The sequence below is a fragment of the Euphorbia lathyris genome, chromosome 1 (genome assembly GCF_963576675.1).
Source record: "Euphorbia lathyris chromosome 1, ddEupLath1.1, whole genome shotgun sequence".
NCBI classification, from domain to species: Eukaryota; Viridiplantae; Streptophyta; class Magnoliopsida; order Malpighiales; family Euphorbiaceae; genus Euphorbia; species Euphorbia lathyris.
Window position 1 is genome coordinate 137,450,408 of NC_088910.1, and position 18,824 is coordinate 137,469,231.

Genomic DNA, 18,824 nt, shown 5'->3' on the forward strand with positions numbered 1-18,824 from the left:
TATAGTTCTAATATTAGAGAATACAAGTTTTACAGTTAAACAAGTAAGAACTTTCTTTTTAATCTATCATATGTGAATTATGTAATAACATTTTAAGGCGCGTGCAACACATCTTTCGGATGCAATTTACTTTTTTTGCAACTGAGTGATTAAATGATTATATTTATTGCTGAAATTGAATATTTTATACAAGTTAAGAGGTGTAAATAAGTAGAATGACAAAACAGTAATAAGTTGGGTGGCAAAACATTAATTAAATGGTGGCACATCTTGTCTCCTCCTTAATGAACTTGGCAAGGAAGACAACTTAAAAGGACTGGCACGCCGAGCCACATAATCTCACACGACGTGTGATTAGGATCTTGGATTCTTTAAATTCTGCGCTTCTCCAACGCACGACGAGCGCCCAACACATCGAGTGGCACACCGTGTGAAGTATCGCACGATGTGCCAAACTGCTTCTGGACAGTTTCCCCTTCTGCGCATGCCATGTGGTATGTGGCTCGGCGTGCCACGCTGCTTCTGTCCCAATTACAGTTTCGGGTCCCTTTTGTCACATGGTTGTTAGAGATGTCCGCATCATTTTGTTTATGAGCTTTGCTCACGAGAAGCTCGTTAAACTTGTTTATGAACGAACTCGTTTACTGTGTTCGCTAACGAAATAATATCAAATAAAATAATAGCATGTTTAGCAAATGAGATAATACAATTTTACATGCATAAAACATTAAAAATATCCTTTTAGTCTTTTAATAAAAATTAGTGTGAGGAGCGGTAGGCGAAAATGAAAAGAGGAACAAGAGGAATAGAGCTAAATATGATGAAGCCAATAATAATTTAAGAAAAAGAAACCCTAAATCCTTTCTCTATCATCATAATCTAATTTATATTTTATTATAATATAAAAAAGTTTTGGAATGTACATGTGGATTATAATGATTAAATATAAATAATATTCGATATTATTTATAAACTTCTATCGAGCTTGTTCACGAGGATGTCTGTAAATATTATAATCAATGTTATCAGGCTCGGATCGGACCGGCCGGTCTAACCGGTCTAACCGGGAACCGGCGAGGAAGCCGGTCCGAGCCTGTGCGGTTTTTTGAAGGCGCCAAAAACCGGCGAGACCCGGGATTGGACCGGGACCCGGCGGTCCGGCCGGAAACCGGTGTGACCCCGGGTCTATAACAACGGTTATTTTTTGGCTGGGCGGGACTTTAGGCGGGTTGAAATATTTGGCTGGGCGGGATTTAGGCGGGATAAATTTTGGGCTGGGCAGTTTTTTAGGCGGGATGGATGAAAAAAAATTAAAAAACTGGTTTGTTTTATGCAATGAATTAAGAAAAAATTTAGCAAAAGGAGGGTGGGCTAAGAGTACCTATTTCGGGATGGCATTCGCGTCGCCCACGTCGTGTGGGTGCGCCCCTAACCCAATGATTGAACGACTGCACCCCCTGCGCGTGAGAGAGCATTTCCCTTAGTAATTACTTAAAGGCTTGTGAAGACCATTTACTTATAAACTAGTTAACATTCTTATTTCTTTCCTATGTGGGATAATAATGCTTAGTTTATTATAAAGCATTTCAAGTAGTTCACTTTAAGCGTTAATTTCTCATTCATCACTTGTCCGTTTTGAATTTATAATATACCGTTAAAAAGATCGCATGTCATAAAATACATTTACATATTTCAAGTTATTCTAAATTCTATTTATCCGTTATATATTTAAGTCTCAAGTTGACAAAAAATAACAAATCAAAAGTTGTTTATGATTTTTTTTTGGATATATATAATTTATAAAAATAATTTTAAATTAATTATATATATTTAATATATATAAATATTATTTATTTATTTATTACGTCATCCGGTTCGACCAATCCGAACCATCTGGTCCGACCAAGTGACCCGTGACCCAGTCACCAATCCGGTTTGATGTCCGGTCCGGTTTTGATAACATTGATTATAATCGAACTTATTCACGAATTTATAATTGAATCGAGTTTTATCATACTCAAATTCGGCTCGTTTACAAATCGGACCTATAAATTGTATTTACGAACGGCTTGTTTATGAATCAAGCCGAACCGAGCCAGATTTTTATCGAGCCGAGAGCGGCTCATATTTACCGCCCTAGTTGAACATGTGATCCTTAATCATTTTATTTGGCGCCCCTAATTTCACCTCAAATCGAAAAAGCAATTTCACCGTTCAACCACCAAACTGTAGCTTTTACCTCTCCGGCCAAACGTCGCCGGAATCTTACTCATGGACGCCGGTGTTAAGTCTGCTGGGTCTATACCCGACAAACCCCTCACTCAGCTTACTGAAAAGACATTTCTCAACCCACACGCGAAGATTGTCGCAGATATCTCAAAGGAAAAGGTCCTCCATCTCTATTCGTCTTTTCTTTTTCCTTTTTTCTTCTTTTCTTGTTTATATATTTTTCATTTCCTTTTCATGTTAGTTGAGCAAGCCAGGAGATATTTATGTGTTGATGAAGAAAAAGACAAAATGGAAGAAACAATCCGACTAAGTTTGGTAATCTTCGAAATGCTGTTTTTTATATGCTGATTTGTAGTTCAGGAGCTATAATAAGCTTTATTAGATACTTATACTACAACAACAAACCCTTGGTCTCGAAATGATTCGGCGGGTCGGCTAACATGAACTGTCATGAAACCATAAAATCAAGTCGTCTCACCGTTGCATCCTGATAAACTTATATCACTCTTATCTTTCATTGTATGATCACACATCCATAGCAATATAAGCATCTTCACCGCCCAAATAGACAGTATTTCTACCCAACATTCCATACCATACAATAATGCAGGTCTAATTGCGGTAGACCTGGCAATTGTCGTGTTCGAGTCGTGTTCGTGTCGTGTCATTTCGGGTTCGTGTCAAAAAGAGTAAACCCAAACCCAACCCAAAAACTTTCGTGTCAAAGTCGTGTTAACCTATTCGGGTTAGTGTCGATTTCGTGTCGTGTTTTCGGGTTACATGTAATTTTGTTATGCATATATATTAATAATAACTCTTAAAAATATAAGAAGATATGGTACTGTTTTTAAACATTTTATATCATTTTTATATTAGTATGTTAACAATAATTATCGAAAAGTTCGATAATATCATGTTAGAGGGTCATGTAATGTGTTTATAACCATTTAAGAAATTCAAATCAATATTTACAATTAATAATTATAATTTTATTATCTTTATTAATAAAATAACATAAAAAACACGAGAGAATATAACAATAATTTTCAATATCCGTGTCATTAAGTGTCGTTTTTGGGTTCACATATCAACACTAACCCAACCCAAAAATTAGCGTGTCAATTTCGTGTCAACCCAAAAATGACCCATTACCTATTAAGCTCAACACTAACACTAAAAATCCGTGTCGTGTAATCGGGTCGTGTGTCATTTTGCCACCTCTAAATTGCGGTGCCCTAGAATTTTCCTTCAATCTATTAAGCATGCGGGGTCACAAAAGAAACCCGTAGCATTCTTCCACTTCGACCAACCAGATTTAATCCTATGGGCAACATCTCCATCAGTTTGAATAATAGACCCTAAATAATGAAAATAATCCGAGCCCTGGACAACCCTTCCATCCAGGGTGATTGTCCCTTTCTCCCTGCAATAGCAACAACTAAAATGCAGAATCAAAACTTAGTTGTGATTATGCTTTGAACATGAGTACGGATACATGTGTTACATAACCCCAAAAAAGCTAGATTGGGAAAAATGTTGGGCCCACTGATTGATTCTTTTTTCCTGAAGAATAATTGCTCATCATTAAAGCTTCTCCTGCTATAACTACATGTTCATATGTTCATTTATGGGTTGAACTCAATTCAGTTCATTATGCCACTCCTAAATCATTCAAAAGTTTAAGCTTGAAAGCCAGTGTTGCTAAAGTTCTTCATTCTGCTTTTAGAACTAGAAAATCTTTTCTCTTTTTCATAAAATTTCTCACAGCAAGGAAGAAAGAAGACTAATCTAGCTGCCTCTGAGTAAGTTTCTGATCCTAAACCGCATTCTATTTCTGTTTTTGTTGTTCTTATGCACAAAGTGAAACTATGCCATTTCAATTCTTGTCCAACACTAAATTTTTTAATCTTCTTGATGTATTGAAATAGAACTCTGATATCTGTTGCAGAATTTTCTAATTCCAGCAAGAATATAAGCAAATTTTCTGATTCCAGTTTTCTGATGTCGCACATTACAAATTGACACAGCCAAGGAATCCAAATTCACAATTGTTTGGATTAGAAATAATCCAAAGAATTGTCAAATACAGGCGGACTGATGTTGGTCGCCTTCCTGACTGGCCGAGTGAACCAAAATCACCACAAACATAGAACTAGTTTTAAATGAAGATATTCTTTGAGAATTAATCACAAATGTGTCAATTTCCCTTTCTAACAAAATTTTGAATTTGCAGATTTGTTAAGGCATAAGTAATCAACATGAAGGAGAGCTTTTGGAGCATGTTCTGTGATGATTCTGAGTGTTCTACTGATTCTGTCAATAAATGTTGCAGCTCAGGCTTTTCTTCCTTAATTGGTCCATATTCGACTAGCAATATGATTGTGATAGTTTCTGCTGATATTCTGCTTTTACTGATTATATTTTCTATCTCCATACATAAATCAGTATCAAGGAAGCCTATAGAAGCAGCATCTCGTTATTTCTCACCATTGTTATGTATTTCATCCATTTTCAATGCCATTTTAGGTTTGGCTTACCTAGCCTTGGGGGGGTGGATTCTTGCCGAGAAATTTAAGAGAGATCATGCTGTCTTGCCAATGTACAGATGGGCGGTAAATTTATTGCAAGGATTCACATGGTTGGCTGTGAATTTTATACTATGCTTGCCGAAACTATTGCTTCCATACATTTCAGCAATAAAAGTTTGTTCTGTTTTCACCTTCTTGCTTGCTGGATTCCTCTGCATTTCATCTGTTTTGGTAGCTTTTCTCGATACAGTTGTGTCATTTCAGATGATTTTGAATGCTTTAACCTTTCCTGGAGCTGTTCTTCTTCTCTCCTGTTGTTTCAAGAGGCACATCTCAATTGAAAATCATGGTCTGTATGTACCACTGGCAAGTGAGAAAGAAAATGCTACACCTTTCGCCAGAGCTGGGGTTTTCAGTAAAATGTCATTTTGGTGGTTGAATCCATTAATGAAGAAGGGTAAGGATAAAATACTTGAGGATGAAGATATACCACTACTAAGAAAGGAAGATCGAGCAAAGACTTGTTACTTAGCTTACATGGAGAAAGTAAGAAAACAGAAACAGAATCAGAAAGGATCATCTGATTCACCCTCTATGATATCAGTGATCATTTCTTTGCATTGGAAACAAATTTTAATCTCTGGTGTTTACGCATTGATTAAGGTACTCACTACATCTTCTGGCCCTCTATTTTTAAAAGCTTTCATTGACGTTGCTGAAGGTAAAGAAGCTTTCAAATATGAAGGTTATGCATTGACAGTTGGGCTTCTTCTTGCAAAATGCTTGGAGTCTCTATCAGAAAGGCAATGGTTTTTTCGAACACGACTGGTTGGACTTCAAGTGAGATCTATGTTATCTGCTGCAATCTTCCAAAAGCAACTAAAACTCTCAAATGCTGCTAAGACAGCACATTCTCCTGGTGAGATAGTTAACTACGTGGCTTCTGATGCTTATAGAATTGGAGAGTTCCCATACTGGTTTCATCAGATATGGACAACAAGCATTCAACTATGTCTTGCCTTAGCTATCGTTTATTATACGGTTGGGCTGGCAGCTATTGCAGCTTTTATCGCCATTGTTCTGACTGTGCTTGCAAGTTCTCCGCTGGTTAAAACACAGCTTAAATATCAAAGAAAGCTGTTGGAAAAACAAGATGAGAGGCTTAAGGCCATTACGGAGGCACTTTCTAATATGAAGGTCTTGAAGTTGTATGCTTGGGAGACACATTTCAAGAAACTTATAGACAAGATAAGAGAAGAAGAAATTTATTTCATATCAAAAGTACTACTACAAAAAGCATACAATCTGGTTTTATTTTGGTCATGTCCTATTCTGATACCAGCAGTTACATTTTGGACATGCTATCTCCTCAGAATTCCGCTTTCTGCGAGTAGTGTATTCACATTCCTTGCCACTTTGCGCCTTGGCCAAGACCCAGTTAGGTATATCCCAGAAGTTTTGGCCATATTCATTGAAGCAAAGGTTTCACTAGATCGAATTCAAAGGTTCCTTGAAGAGCCAGAATTACAGAAAAGAAATTTTCTGCAGGACAGCAGCAACAAAGAGATCAACAAATCCATTTTCATCAGCGCAAGTGAAATTTTTTGGGATGCTAATTCCTCAACAAGAGCTACATTAAGGAACATATACTTGGCAATTGAAGAAGGAGAGATGGTGGCTGTCTGCGGAGAAGTTGGTTCCGGAAAATCAACCCTCTTAGCTGCTTTGCTTGGAGAAGTTCCTAAAATTAATGGAACAGTAAGTTATGATAAAAGCTTTCACTTGCATTTTCTCTATATTCGATGTTTTTATAAGGCAATTTCTGCTAATAAAATATAAACTTTGTTGTACAGGTTCATGTTGATGGAAATATAGCATATGTTCCTCAAGTTGCATGGATCCAAACAGGGACAATACAAGAAAATATTCTATTTGGGTCTAAACTGGATGAAGTTAGATATCAGGAGGTGATTGAGAGATGTTGCCTGGCGAAAGATCTTGAAATGTTTCAATTTGGGGACCTCACTCAGATTGGGGAAAAAGGAGTCAATTTGAGTGGTGGACAGAAACAACGCATCCAACTTGCGCGTGCATTGTATCAGGATGCTGATGTATATCTCTTGGATGATCCGTTCAGTGCAGTGGATGCACATACAGCAGCCTTCCTATTTAATGTATTGTATAGTACATCCTTCTGTGAGTAATCTGATTTACTGGAAATGTGTTCTTCATGTAAGAAAGCTTGGATTGTTGCAGGAATACGTCCTCAGAGCTTTGTCAGGGAAGACAGTGCTACTTGTCACACACCAAGTCGACTTTCTTCCAGCTTTCTATTCTATAATGGTTAGCTTCCCCCAATTTCAAGCTATAGGCTGACATTTCCATTTGAATGTTACTTTAAACAATATATAGCAAATCAACTCATATAAATCTGATTTTCTAACAGTTGATGTCTGGTGGGGAAATAATAAGACAAGCTACTTATGAAGAGTTGATGGCTTCCAGTCAGGAATTTCAAGACCTTGTAAATGCACACAAGAACACGGCTGGTTCTAGTGAAGGGCAAAATGATATTCCTTCCAGAGAAAGAACCGAAGCTTACGAAGATGAAATCCAGACAGATTATAATAAAGAACAATTAAGAGAACCTATGGCGGATCAATTAATCAAAGAAGAAGAAAGAGAAGTAGGAGACACTGGTTTCAAGCCTTATATGCAGTACTTGAGGCATGGCAAAGGCTTTTTATACTTCTCCGTGGGAACCATATTCCATGTCATGTTTTTAATTGGCCAACTGATTCAGAACTATTGGTTGGCTGCGAACATCGAGAACTTTCACATGAGCCGAACTTTCTTGTTCACAATTTACACTACGACAGGTCTTACCGTGGCGTTCTTTGTGCTCCTGAGATCCTTATGTATAGTTCCACTCGGATGTGGCGCGTCGAGATCTATATTTTCTACTTTGTCAGCATCTCTTTTTCGTGCACCAGTGTCCTTTTATGACTCCACACCTATTGGAAGAATACTCAGCAGAGTAAGAAAATATAATTTTTCATTCCTATGTTTTGAAGCCAAAACTTCACCCTTTTTTTTTTTTTTTTTTTTTTTCTGCAGGTGTCATCCGATTTGAGCATCATTGACATTGAAGTTGCTTACAGAATGATATCTATAGGCATAGTCATCACCTCGTACTCAAATTTTGCAGTACTTGCTTTTCTTACTTGGCCAGTCTTGTTTGTAATTATTCCCATGGTTTACATAAGTTCACAATTGCAGGTACCAGAATCATCTATTTGTGGCCATTCCTTTATTTGATTGTGCTTCTGATTTAATGCTTTTCATGACTTGCTTTCATACATGTAGACATACTACTATGCGTCTACGAAAGAGTTGATGCGGATCAATGGCACAAGCAAGTCTTCAGCTGCAAGCCAGTTTGCTGAATCAATTGCAGGAGCCATGGTAATTAGAGCTTTTAAGCAGGAAGACCAATTCTTTTCAAAGAATCTAGGTCTCATTGACAGAAATGCAAGTTCATACTTCCACTATTTCACTGCGAACGAGTGGTTGATTCAACGTCTCGAAATACTGTGTGCAATTGTTCTCTCTTCCACAACACTTGCCATGGTATTGCTCAAGCTTGGAGATTATTCCCCTGGTCAGTTATAGTTGATTGTCAAGTTTTCCAGCACCATTTTCTGGGGTTAAAAGCACCCACTGTCACTAAGATAGAGGTTATTTTTTGCACCGATCGTCACTATAGTCGTTTTGAGACAAAAAAAGTCATTAAAGTAGCACAATTGTGCCAATAAAGTCACTGTGGCCGGATCCAACGACTTGCTCCACTGGAGTGACACATAGCTGCCATTTGGATGTCCCCTTCAAGTTAGTTTCTTACATTTTGATGAGGTGTCACTTACACCCGCAGTCTGGTGGAGCAAGTTATGGGATCTGGCCATAGTGACTTTATTGACATACATGTGCTACTTTAGTGACTTTATTGTCTCAAAAACGACTTTAGTGACTATGGATGCAAATGTCCTCTACTTAAATGACCGTGGATGCTTTTGATCCCATTTTTCTGCATATAACTTGTTAAAAGAACTATTTTGGATACAATTTGATGTCAGGATTCATTGGAATGGAGCTATCTTATGGCCTTTCATTGAACACGTTTCTCGTTGGTTCGATCCAGTTCCAGTGCTTGCTATCAAGTTCAATCATATCTGTAGAAAGACTAGAACAATACCTGCTTATTCCTAGTGAAGCTCCAGAAGTGATAGAGGGTAATAGACCTGAGCCCAATTGGCCTGCTGTAGGTAAAGTGGAAATATGTAATCTGAAGGTAAAGTGCAAAATATGTATATCTTGTTCTGTCTATTCACGACATCAATAACTCTCTCTCTCTCTATATATATAGGCCTAATACATACACAACCCCTCCAAGTTGGGTGCAAAAGCCGATTGTCGGCTCGACTCCTTAAACTTGCTTAACGTGACCTATTGCCTCTTGAACTTGCTTAAAGTAACCTATTGACCTCTTAAACTTGCTTAAAGTGTGGTGCCATGAACTTGCTTTAAGTGACATGCTCTTCAACTTGTTCAAATCTCCACTTGCTCAGCCAAGTAGGACTGAAGGGGTTAATCATATCACTTTAAACAAGTTTAGAAAGAAATTTTATACACCCGATGCACCACGTCATCCGTGTGTATTGCGAATAATTTGATGCCACATATTTCAGAATCTAAGGTCTATAGTTTAGGATGTAGGATTTATATTTAGGATCTAGAATTTTCATATAAATAAATAACTGAAAAATATCTTACAGTGTTAATAATTATTGGTTAAAGTGTATTGTGACATCAAATTTTGGCCGGCGTATGGATAACGTGGTGTGCCACGGATGACATGGTGCTCCATGTAATAAAATGGCAAAAAGCATCATGAGGCCCCTGATGTTTCATTTATTGGTTCATTAAGCCCTTCATATTTTATTTAGATAGATTAAGCCTCTAATCTTTTATTTTTGGTCATATTAAGCCCGTGATGACCAAAAAAGCCGGTTAAGAGAGTGTTATTGATTTCATCTGCATTCGAAATTTGTATTTTCACAGTTTGAAAACAGTGTTTGATACGTGTAATGTGGCTATAGGGAAACTGCAAAAACCCTTAATTCAAACTGTAAAAAGTAAAATTTCAAACACAGTTGTTTGAAATGATATAGACCCTTGTTATGTATGGCTGCTACATTAGTAACATTACATCTTATAATATCAAACAGGTACGATATAGACCCAATGCTCCACTAGTTCTTGATGGAATAAGTTGCACCTTTGAAGGAGGACATAAAATTGGGATAGTTGGAAGAACTGGAAGTGGAAAAACAACTCTCGTTAGTGCCTTGTTTCGTCTGGTTGAGCCTGCAGAAGGAAAAATAGTTATAGATGGCATGGATATTTCCACAATTGGGCTTAATGATCTAAGATCACATTTGGCAATCATCCCACAGGAACCAACTCTTTTTGTTGGCTCTGTCCGGTACAACTTGGACCCCTTTTCAGACCATACAGACGAAGAAATATGGCAGGTGAAATTCCATTTTGACAACTCCTCATGTTTGCTTTTCTGATAGTGACATAGTTGTTAAAAGCGCAAGGCACACTAAGGTACTAGTTAAAGCATATCAATATCACTAATACTCTATTATTAGTTAAAGCATAAACAAAAAAACACACTTACAACCACACAAACAAGACAAAACCACATAAAAACACAACACTAAATGTCAAAACACCAAGTTAAGTTCATACTTCCTAGAGATATTAACATATACTTAATGTCTTAACACAATTCCAGTCTGCACGTTTTCTGTTGGTTCTTCGGTGTGTCGCAATTTCTTCTGTTTCTGTGTGTCGCAGTTTCTGTTTGAGTGGAGACTATTCTTTACGTGCTTTGCTCTTATTCCCTCTCTAGTCTTTCTATATTTACGTCTCTTGATATTTTTATTTAGATCAAGGGTTAAGGTTAAGTTTATTTAAATTAGATTAGTGGTTGAGATTAATCAACCATTTGTTTACACAAAACAGTAAAAAAAGAACCCTAGTGAAAACAGTATGTGTTACTGAGGTGTGCCTTAACTCAGGCTCTGAAAGCCAGGCTACGCGCACAAGGCGAGAGCCTTTTAAACTGCAACTTGCCTTGTGCAATCAAGGGTCACTACCTTGAGCCTTGCCCAAGGTGCGCCCTTAACAACTATGGATAGTGATATCATGTACGGCTTTCAATTTCTGGCACGACAATATGTTTTATAGAAACAACCCGCATGACACGACCAGTTTATCATTTTTATTGCATTTTATATCATATATAATCATGTAGAATATATATAGATTACATAACATGAATATGACACGATAATTCATTTTGACACTTCTAGTACCGTGTATGCTGTAAAATGTCTTGAATTCCTTCATTTCAATGTGAGAATTATAGGTTGTAGAGAAATGTCATCTTCAAGCAGACATTCAAGAAAAGGAAGACGGTCTAGATTCTCCAGGTGAGAAATTTTATTACGAACAAAATGAGGTAAAATACACCTATAGCTCCTGAATTATAGTGCTATTAAGAGCGTAGTTCTACAACCTCATTTCTTGATATTAAAGTCCCCGAACTTTACATTATTGTAAGGTTAAGATTGAGTTCAATGAAAATCCGTTAGAAATTTAACTGAATGCTATCTTGAAAAACTTTTACCACATCATTGATTATTTATTTATCTATACCACCGTAAATTATAGTTAAATATCTAAGAGAACTCAAGGTGTACAAACTGAATTACATGAGGGTAAAATAGGTATTTAGTCAAAATTTATGGTGATATAGACAAAAATAGTCAATAATGTGGTTAAAGTTATCCAATTCAGTATCCTGTTAAATTTTTAATAGATTTTCTTCGTGGTATTGTACTTTTGTCAAGAACCGATTGAACTAAAAGTCTAATTATGGAATCAATTGAACTAAAAGCTCAAGCTGATAGTTAAGGTTAAATCATAGATATTATATTAATCTCTGACATACTTTAATGTTACGATAATGTAAAGATGTTTATGGTATTATGGATCAATTTGGCCACATTGATACCTTAACTTGTTAGGGTTTTAAACTGCCCTTTATTTTGGCATTTGGGATCAAATTAGTTCAAAATGAAATGTGTGAGCATGAGAAAATGACGCGTGTCCAATAACTTCCAATCATATGCTTACACATGTCATTTTGGACTGATTTGATCTTAGATGCCAACTTAAAGGGCCAAATTGATACTCAATTTTGAACTAAATTGATCTTACTAGCCAATTTCAGGAGCCAAATTGATAATTAATTAGATTGTAGAGACCACGATATTAACAACACGAGCCATGGATATATTTTACTCTTTCAAAATGCAATTCATGCAAGACCTTTTATTTTTGGGTAAATAATTTATTAGTCCTTACATTTTTACTTAAAGCACTGTTAAGTACTGAACTTTTTTTTCTTTCTATTCAATGGTTTAGTCCTTAAATATTTGAATTCTTAAATAGTCTAGTTCCTAAACTGTTGAGTAGAACAAAAGTTAAAAGACTAAACAATGCGTTATTAAAATAGACGGACTCTCGTATTTTAATAAGGGTAAATAATTTATTAGTTCTCTTTTTTACCTAACACACTGTTTAGTTCCTCTATTTTGAAAAACACATTATAAGATCCTTATCTTTTGTCAATATTAACCCTTTTGTCCTTCCATCTTTTTTTTTTTAGATTTTTAACCGTTATATTTGGATAAACAGACAGACAGAAAATAATAGAGTAATATGGTTATTTTGTATCTACTCTGGCTGTCCTGAAAGTTAAGATATGTTCGGTTAAAAATCTAAAAAGACTTGACAGAAGGACCAAATGGTTAATATTAACAAAATATAGGGACCTTATAATGTGTTTTTCAAAATCGGGAACTAAACAGTGTGTTAGGAGGACTAATAAATTTTTTATCCTTATAATAATACACTAATTAGTTCTTAAATTTTTTTCTATTCAACAGTTTATACCCTTAAGTATTAGAATTATTAAACAATTTAATCCCAACTGTTGAGTAGAATAAAAGTTAAAATAACTGTGTATTATTATAGTACACTAAACAGTGTATTATTATAATACACTAAACAGTGTGTTAGATAAAAATGTAGAGGCTAATAAATTATTTACCTTTTATTTTTCACACTAACATTTACAAATGCAGTCACACAAGATGGATCAAACTGGAGTATGGGACAGCGACAACTGTTGTGTCTAGGACGAGCATTACTAAAGAGAAGCAAAATATTAGTACTGGATGAAGCTACTGCTTCCATAGACAATGCTACAGATTCCGTGATCCAGAAAACCATAAGAACAGAGTTTGCAGACTGCACCGTAATAACCGTGGCTCACAGAATCCCAACTGTGGTGAATTGCACTATGGTTCTTGCCATTAGTGATGGTAAGTTGTAGCTATCATTCTGACTCAATACTTAGACAATTTATTATTTTTATGTCCTGTTAGTGTCATGTGAATTGATCAACAACTCAAAAGTTAAACGTGGTTCGGCCAATTGATAACTACGTCTAGTCGTCTAGTAGCACAGCCGGAGAAAAGGTGTGGTAGGGGTGTTAACGAGTTGAAAATGGGTAAGGTCTAGCATGAAAATTTGGGCTTGGCTTGAGCTCGAGAGAACCAAACACATGCTTGGGCTCGAGAATTGCTCGGTTTGAGTATGGAAATGGGATTTCCAATAGCTGGAGATAGGAGATTCATATGAGAAAACATAAGTAAATGAGACTATGTCTAGTAGCAGAGCCAGAGAAGAGGGTGTGGGTAGGGTGGTAACGAGTTGAAAATGGGTAAGGTCGAGCTCCGGTCAAGTAAAAAAATTTGGGCTTGGCTCGAGCTTGAGAGAACCAAACACGTGTTTGGGCTCGAGAATGGCTCGGTTCGAGTATCGAGATGGAATCTCCAATAGTTGGAGATATGAGATTCATATGAAAAAAAGCATAAGTAAACGAGAAAATGGCCCTAGCTTTAAGTGCGGTTTGAACTATTGATTTACCTAATTGGAATTAGGTTTACGACGAAACCTAGATCACCTCTACAGGATAGGCCTCAATAGAATTTGTAGACTGCATCGTAATAACTGTGGCCACAGAATCCTAACTGTGGTGAATTGCACTATGGTTCTTGCCATTAGTGATGGTAAGTTTATAGCTATCCTTCTGACTCAATACTCCACAATTTAGTCTTTTTATGTCCTGTTTGTGTTTTGTGAATTGATCAACAATTTAAAAGTTAAACGCGGTTCAGCCAGTTCATAACTACGTCTAGTAACAGAGCCAGAGAAGAGGGTGTGGGTAGAGGTGTTAATGAGTTGAAAATGGATATGGTCGAGCTCGGGCCGAGCACGAAAATTTGGGCTTGGCTCGAGCTGGAGAGAACCAAACAGAGGTTTGGGCTCAAGAATGGCTCGGTTTGAGTATGGAAATTGGATCTCCAATAGCTGGAGACAGGAGATTCATATGAGAAAAATAAGTAAACGATACGAAGAACTCGGTTAGTTAAAGCTTGACACGCTCAAACCACAAAGAACTCGTTTCGTTAAAGCTCGTTCGCCCACTTCGCAAAGAGCTTGCTTCCTTACGGCATTACCGCCCACTCTCACAAGGGCTTTGCTAAGTTTAGGCATTGATATCAAATGTCACAGGGCTGGGTCTGAGCTTGGTCAAAACCCCGTGCGGCGCCAAAGACTTCCCCAAGTCTCGGCCAGCCAACTCCTACCGAAGGGGTTTATCCCCTTTAAGCGTCCCGTCAATGTGCGTGTAGTAGCAGAGCCAGAGAAGAGGGTATGGGTAGGGGGTGTTAACGAGTTGAAAATGGGTAAGGTCGAGGTCGGGCCGAGCACGAAAATTTGGGCTTGGCTCGAGCTGGAGAGAACCAAACAGAGGTTTGGGCTCAAGAATGGCTCAGTTTGAGTATGGAAATGGGATCTCCAATAGCTGGAAACAGGAGATTCATGTGAGAAAGGGATAAAGGCCAAATTTGACCCTAACATTTTCGGTGAAAAGTGTAGATTTGATCCTAATGTATGAAATCGTCCAAATTTAACTCTAACGTTTCCAAGTAAGATCAATTTTAGCGATACGTTACCGAAAATTTGAAAAGACTGGTTTGATTTCCAAACATCAAACCAACTTTTTTAACGTTTTGGTAACGTAGGATTAAAATTGATCTTTGTTGGAAACGTTAGGGTTAAATTTGAACCATTTTATACGTTAGAGCTAAATCTGTATGAGAAAACATAAGTAAACGAGAAATGCCCTAGCTTTGAGTGCGGTTTGAACTATTGATTTACATAATTGGAAGTAACCAGTTAGATTTATGACGAAATCTAGAAATCGATCACTCATCCGATTTGAGTACCTCTACAAGATAGACCTCAACAAAAACAAAAAAACACGCTCAAGAATGATATTAAGCTCAAATTTGCACTTAAATGTGTATGCTTTTAACATTTTGTTATTTAATTTCAGCAACACCTACTTTAAACATAGAAAAAACAAATTTTAATATGCAGTTCACAACAAATTTATTTTGTAAAAACTAATGAAATATATAGTAATTAAAAAATAATCGAGTCGGTTCTCAAGCTTTCGAACCAAGTTTAAAGAAGCTCACACTCAGCTCGTTAATATCTTGAGTCGAGTCCTCTCGAGTCGAGTTTTTACCCAATCGACCTCGAATAGTTTGCGATCTATCCGTCAGCCCCATTTGTGATTTAATTCACATGGTAAGAAGGGGTATGTTAGATTTTAATATGAATTGAGCCTTGAACTACAATCAGTTCATTCCATGATATGGTATCAGAGTCTCTTTAATCAAGGGCTTAATACATCATTTGCCCCTTGAACTTTTCCAAAAAGTTTGATTGGCCCCCTGAACTTTCAAAGTGTCTTGATAGCCCCCTCAACTTGCATAAAATGTCCAGTTAGCCTTCTGAACTTGCATAAACTGTAATCAATTGATCACTCGGTTGCAAAAAAGTAAGTTAAATGTGGAAGATGTATTGCACGCGTCTTAAAAAAAAAAGTAAAACGACCAAGATCGGGGTAACGACCAAGATCGGGTATGCGGTTCTAATATTAGAGAAGACAAGTTTTATAGTTGAGCAAGTAATAACTTCCTTTTTAATATATTTTTGAATTATGTAATAACATTCTAAGATTCGGGGAATACATCTTCAGCATTTTATGCAGCCGAGTGATTAATTACATTTTATGCAAGTTCAGGGGCTAACTGAACATTTTATGCAAGTTGAGGGGACTATCGAGACACTTTGAAAGTTCAGGGGCCAACCAAACTTTTTGGACAAATTCAGGGGCCAAATGATGTATTAAGCTATAACCAAGTGATCACAAGTTCGATTCCTAGCAATCCTATTTGTTGATTTAATTTCAACACATATTAAAATGAGTTTACGTTATTCCCCGTCATTGTCTACGTCCACATGAGATGAGAAGTTTTATCCATCGAATCAACCAAGACGCACAAACCCGAAACTTTTTCTTAAGAATTCTATACCCGGTGTTTCACAATCTCTCAATTTTGTAGAGGCAATAATTAAGATATCCTAATAACAGTTTTTGGTTGCATTATCAGGGAAATTAGCAGAGTATGATGAGCCATTGAAGCTGATGAGTACAGAAGGATCTATATTTGGGCAGCTTGTAAAAGAATACTGGTCTCATACTGATAGCAGCAGCACCAACAGCAGTTTTTCTTCAGAAAATTGGCAAAGTTAAGGGTTAAATGCACCATCATTCGCTCGACTTTCGTGATTATCTCAAATGGTAACGCAATTTCAATTTGTCTTTATACAATCATTCAACTTTGAATTTTGTTTCAATAAAATAACTCTGGCGACTTCAAGAACAAAAAAACACCGGAAATATGACATTGTTTCCACGTAAGTACTAGTCAACTTTCACTGTTGACCGAAACAGTACTTGGCTGCAACTTAGCAGACCGAAACGCCGCTTGGCTGTCACCTAAGTGACACATGTTGTTTCAGTAAGTTACGTGGCAGCCATGTGTCATCTAGGTTGTTGTGCGGATTTAACGAAAGATAAATAAACGGAAATCGATAACACAGATTTACGTGGTTCACCAACGTTGTGTTGGCTAGTCCACGGGTAGAAGGAGAATAGTTTTATTAAGGAGGCAAAAAAAACAGATTACAAATTAGGTTTGCACAATAGAGTATTTATAGTACTCAATCTAACCTAATCCGACTTGGAACCCACGATGTCCCTCGTTGCTTCCTGTCGGTGTGTTATTCTGGTTCAAGGCATTACGACATAGGTGGTAGTTACGTGTCGTTTCGGTTAGCGAACACTGCTAGGTGACATGTGTTGTTTCAATAAGCTTGGTGGCTGCCACATGTTTCGTTTAGCGGTGAAAGTTGACTATTGCTGATGTGATAATTACGTTATTTTTCCGTGTCTTTTCACTGTTTGAAGATGCCAAAGTAATTTTATTGAGACAAAAGTAGAGATTGAATGATATTATTGAAACAAATTAAAATTGAGTGACTATTTTAATACAACCATGAAAGTTTAGTGACCGACATTGCATTTAATCTCTTACCATTAATATAGTTTAGGGATTTGGAATTCATAATTATAGAGCAATAAGATTTGGATTTTTTTTTTCTTGTGATTTCTGATATTTGGTGGCAGAGTTCTCCTTCGTGATTCTCAATTTTGTTGTATGTGTTAATAGTTAGGGTCCATAATTTGAAACCTTTGATCTTTTTTAAGGTGTTACGATAATTTTCTCAACTTGTTTAAAATGTTTTGATAGTCTTTTCAGCTTGTTTAAAATACAATGGGATGAGGTATAAAAATACTCCTAATGTTTATTGATAGGAGCAATTTTACTCCTAATGTTTAAAATGATGCAATTTTACTCCTACCGTGGGTAGCCAAGAGCAATTTTACTTCTAATATTGACACGTTAGATAAATTTAAGAAATAATTCATCAAATTGTCTTTTTCGGTCATGAATTTTATCATCTACAGTTCACATGTTCGTCATTTTATCAATAATTAGTAACAAGTTACAAACATATGATTAAACGAGAAAAAAATAAAATAAAAAAATATACTGCATTTTGTATGAGATGGACAAAAAATTCAAATATTTCACCTAATTTAAAAATTTTAATTTTCAATTCTATTATTAAATCATAAAAAAAATATGAATTTTTATTACAATCAACACATGTGCAGTTGGTGCAGAATAAGAAATAAAATATCTTTTTTTTAAATATGAAGATTTTAAGACAATATTGTTACTTAATGCATAATTTAGGGACAACAAATGAAAATTACCTCTATAGTGGCTTGTGACAATAAGCATACGGTGTTTATTACAAAGGTTATCAAATCCAGACCGGACTGGTTGGTTCAATCAAGTTCGATAAGAACCGATCACAGTTTCGGACCGAATGTTGTCTGGTTTTTAAATCTTTGAAAACTGTCTGAATCACTCAAACCGACTGGTTCAACGGCGAATCAGTTGACCTAGTGCTGGTTAAACGGTTTAGTCCGGTTTGATTTTAGACATGTTTACTTAAAAAAATACATAAATTTTAAAAAGGCACAAAAGATAAAGTGGGATTACTTCTTCATTATATTCAGCTTGCGAATGTCGATCTGCCCACCGAGAAGGTGTTGGGTTGCTGGCAGTAGGGGTGTGCATCGGTACAAAACCAGACCGAACCGAAAAAACCGAATACCGAAATGATCAAAATAATTCACACCGATACCGAACCGAATAATAGGTAAAACCGAATTAAAACCGTACCAAAATATACGGTTCGGTTTGGTTTAAACCGAACAAACCGAATTAAGTTAAAAATAACAAATAAAAATCACATTATTTTTCTCATTAAATTTACCTCTACAATAATAAAAAAAATTGAAAATTTTCCAAAATA

The 18,824-nt window shown here is 36.4% G+C and overlaps 1 protein-coding gene across 4 annotated transcripts; it reads left to right on the top strand.

The window, feature by feature from the left end:
• Positions 1–2,178: 2,178 nt before the first annotated feature.
• On the top strand, positions 2,179–17,797 carry LOC136211094 (ABC transporter C family member 10-like). 4 transcript variants are annotated; one of them, XM_066002618.1, is made up of 13 exons: positions 2,179–2,388; positions 2,471–4,031; positions 4,463–6,515; positions 6,611–6,931; positions 7,014–7,100; positions 7,204–7,794; positions 7,875–8,036; positions 8,124–8,418; positions 8,891–9,105; positions 10,043–10,348; positions 11,254–11,317; positions 13,037–13,276; positions 16,484–17,797. In XM_066002618.1, exons 3-13 carry the CDS (start codon positions 4,488–4,490, stop codon positions 16,624–16,626), a joined length of 4,452 nt encoding a protein of 1,483 aa, XP_065858690.1. In that variant the 5' UTR covers positions 2,179–2,388; positions 2,471–4,031; positions 4,463–4,487; the 3' UTR covers positions 16,627–17,797. The 4 variants fall into 4 exon arrangements, with proteins under 4 accessions (XP_065858690.1, XP_065858691.1, XP_065858692.1 ...); XM_066002619.1 differs by having other exon boundaries at positions 2,471–2,544; XM_066002620.1 differs by lacking the exons at positions 2,179–2,388; positions 2,471–4,031 and having other exon boundaries at positions 5,282–5,420; positions 5,503–6,515.
• The last annotated feature ends 1,027 nt before the right edge of the window (positions 17,798–18,824 follow it).

Coding starts and splice junctions, on each gene's coding strand:
- LOC136211094 (XM_066002618.1), top strand. CDS start 4,488: ATGAAGGAGAGCTTTTGGAGCATGTTCTGTGATGATTCTGAGTGTTCT. Junction 6,932..7,013: donor CAGCAGCCTTCCTATTTAAT/GTATTGTATAGT, acceptor GGATTGTTGCAG/GAATACGTCCTCAGAGCTTT. Junction 7,795..7,874: donor TTGGAAGAATACTCAGCAGA/GTAAGAAAATAT, acceptor TTTTTTCTGCAG/GTGTCATCCGATTTGAGCAT.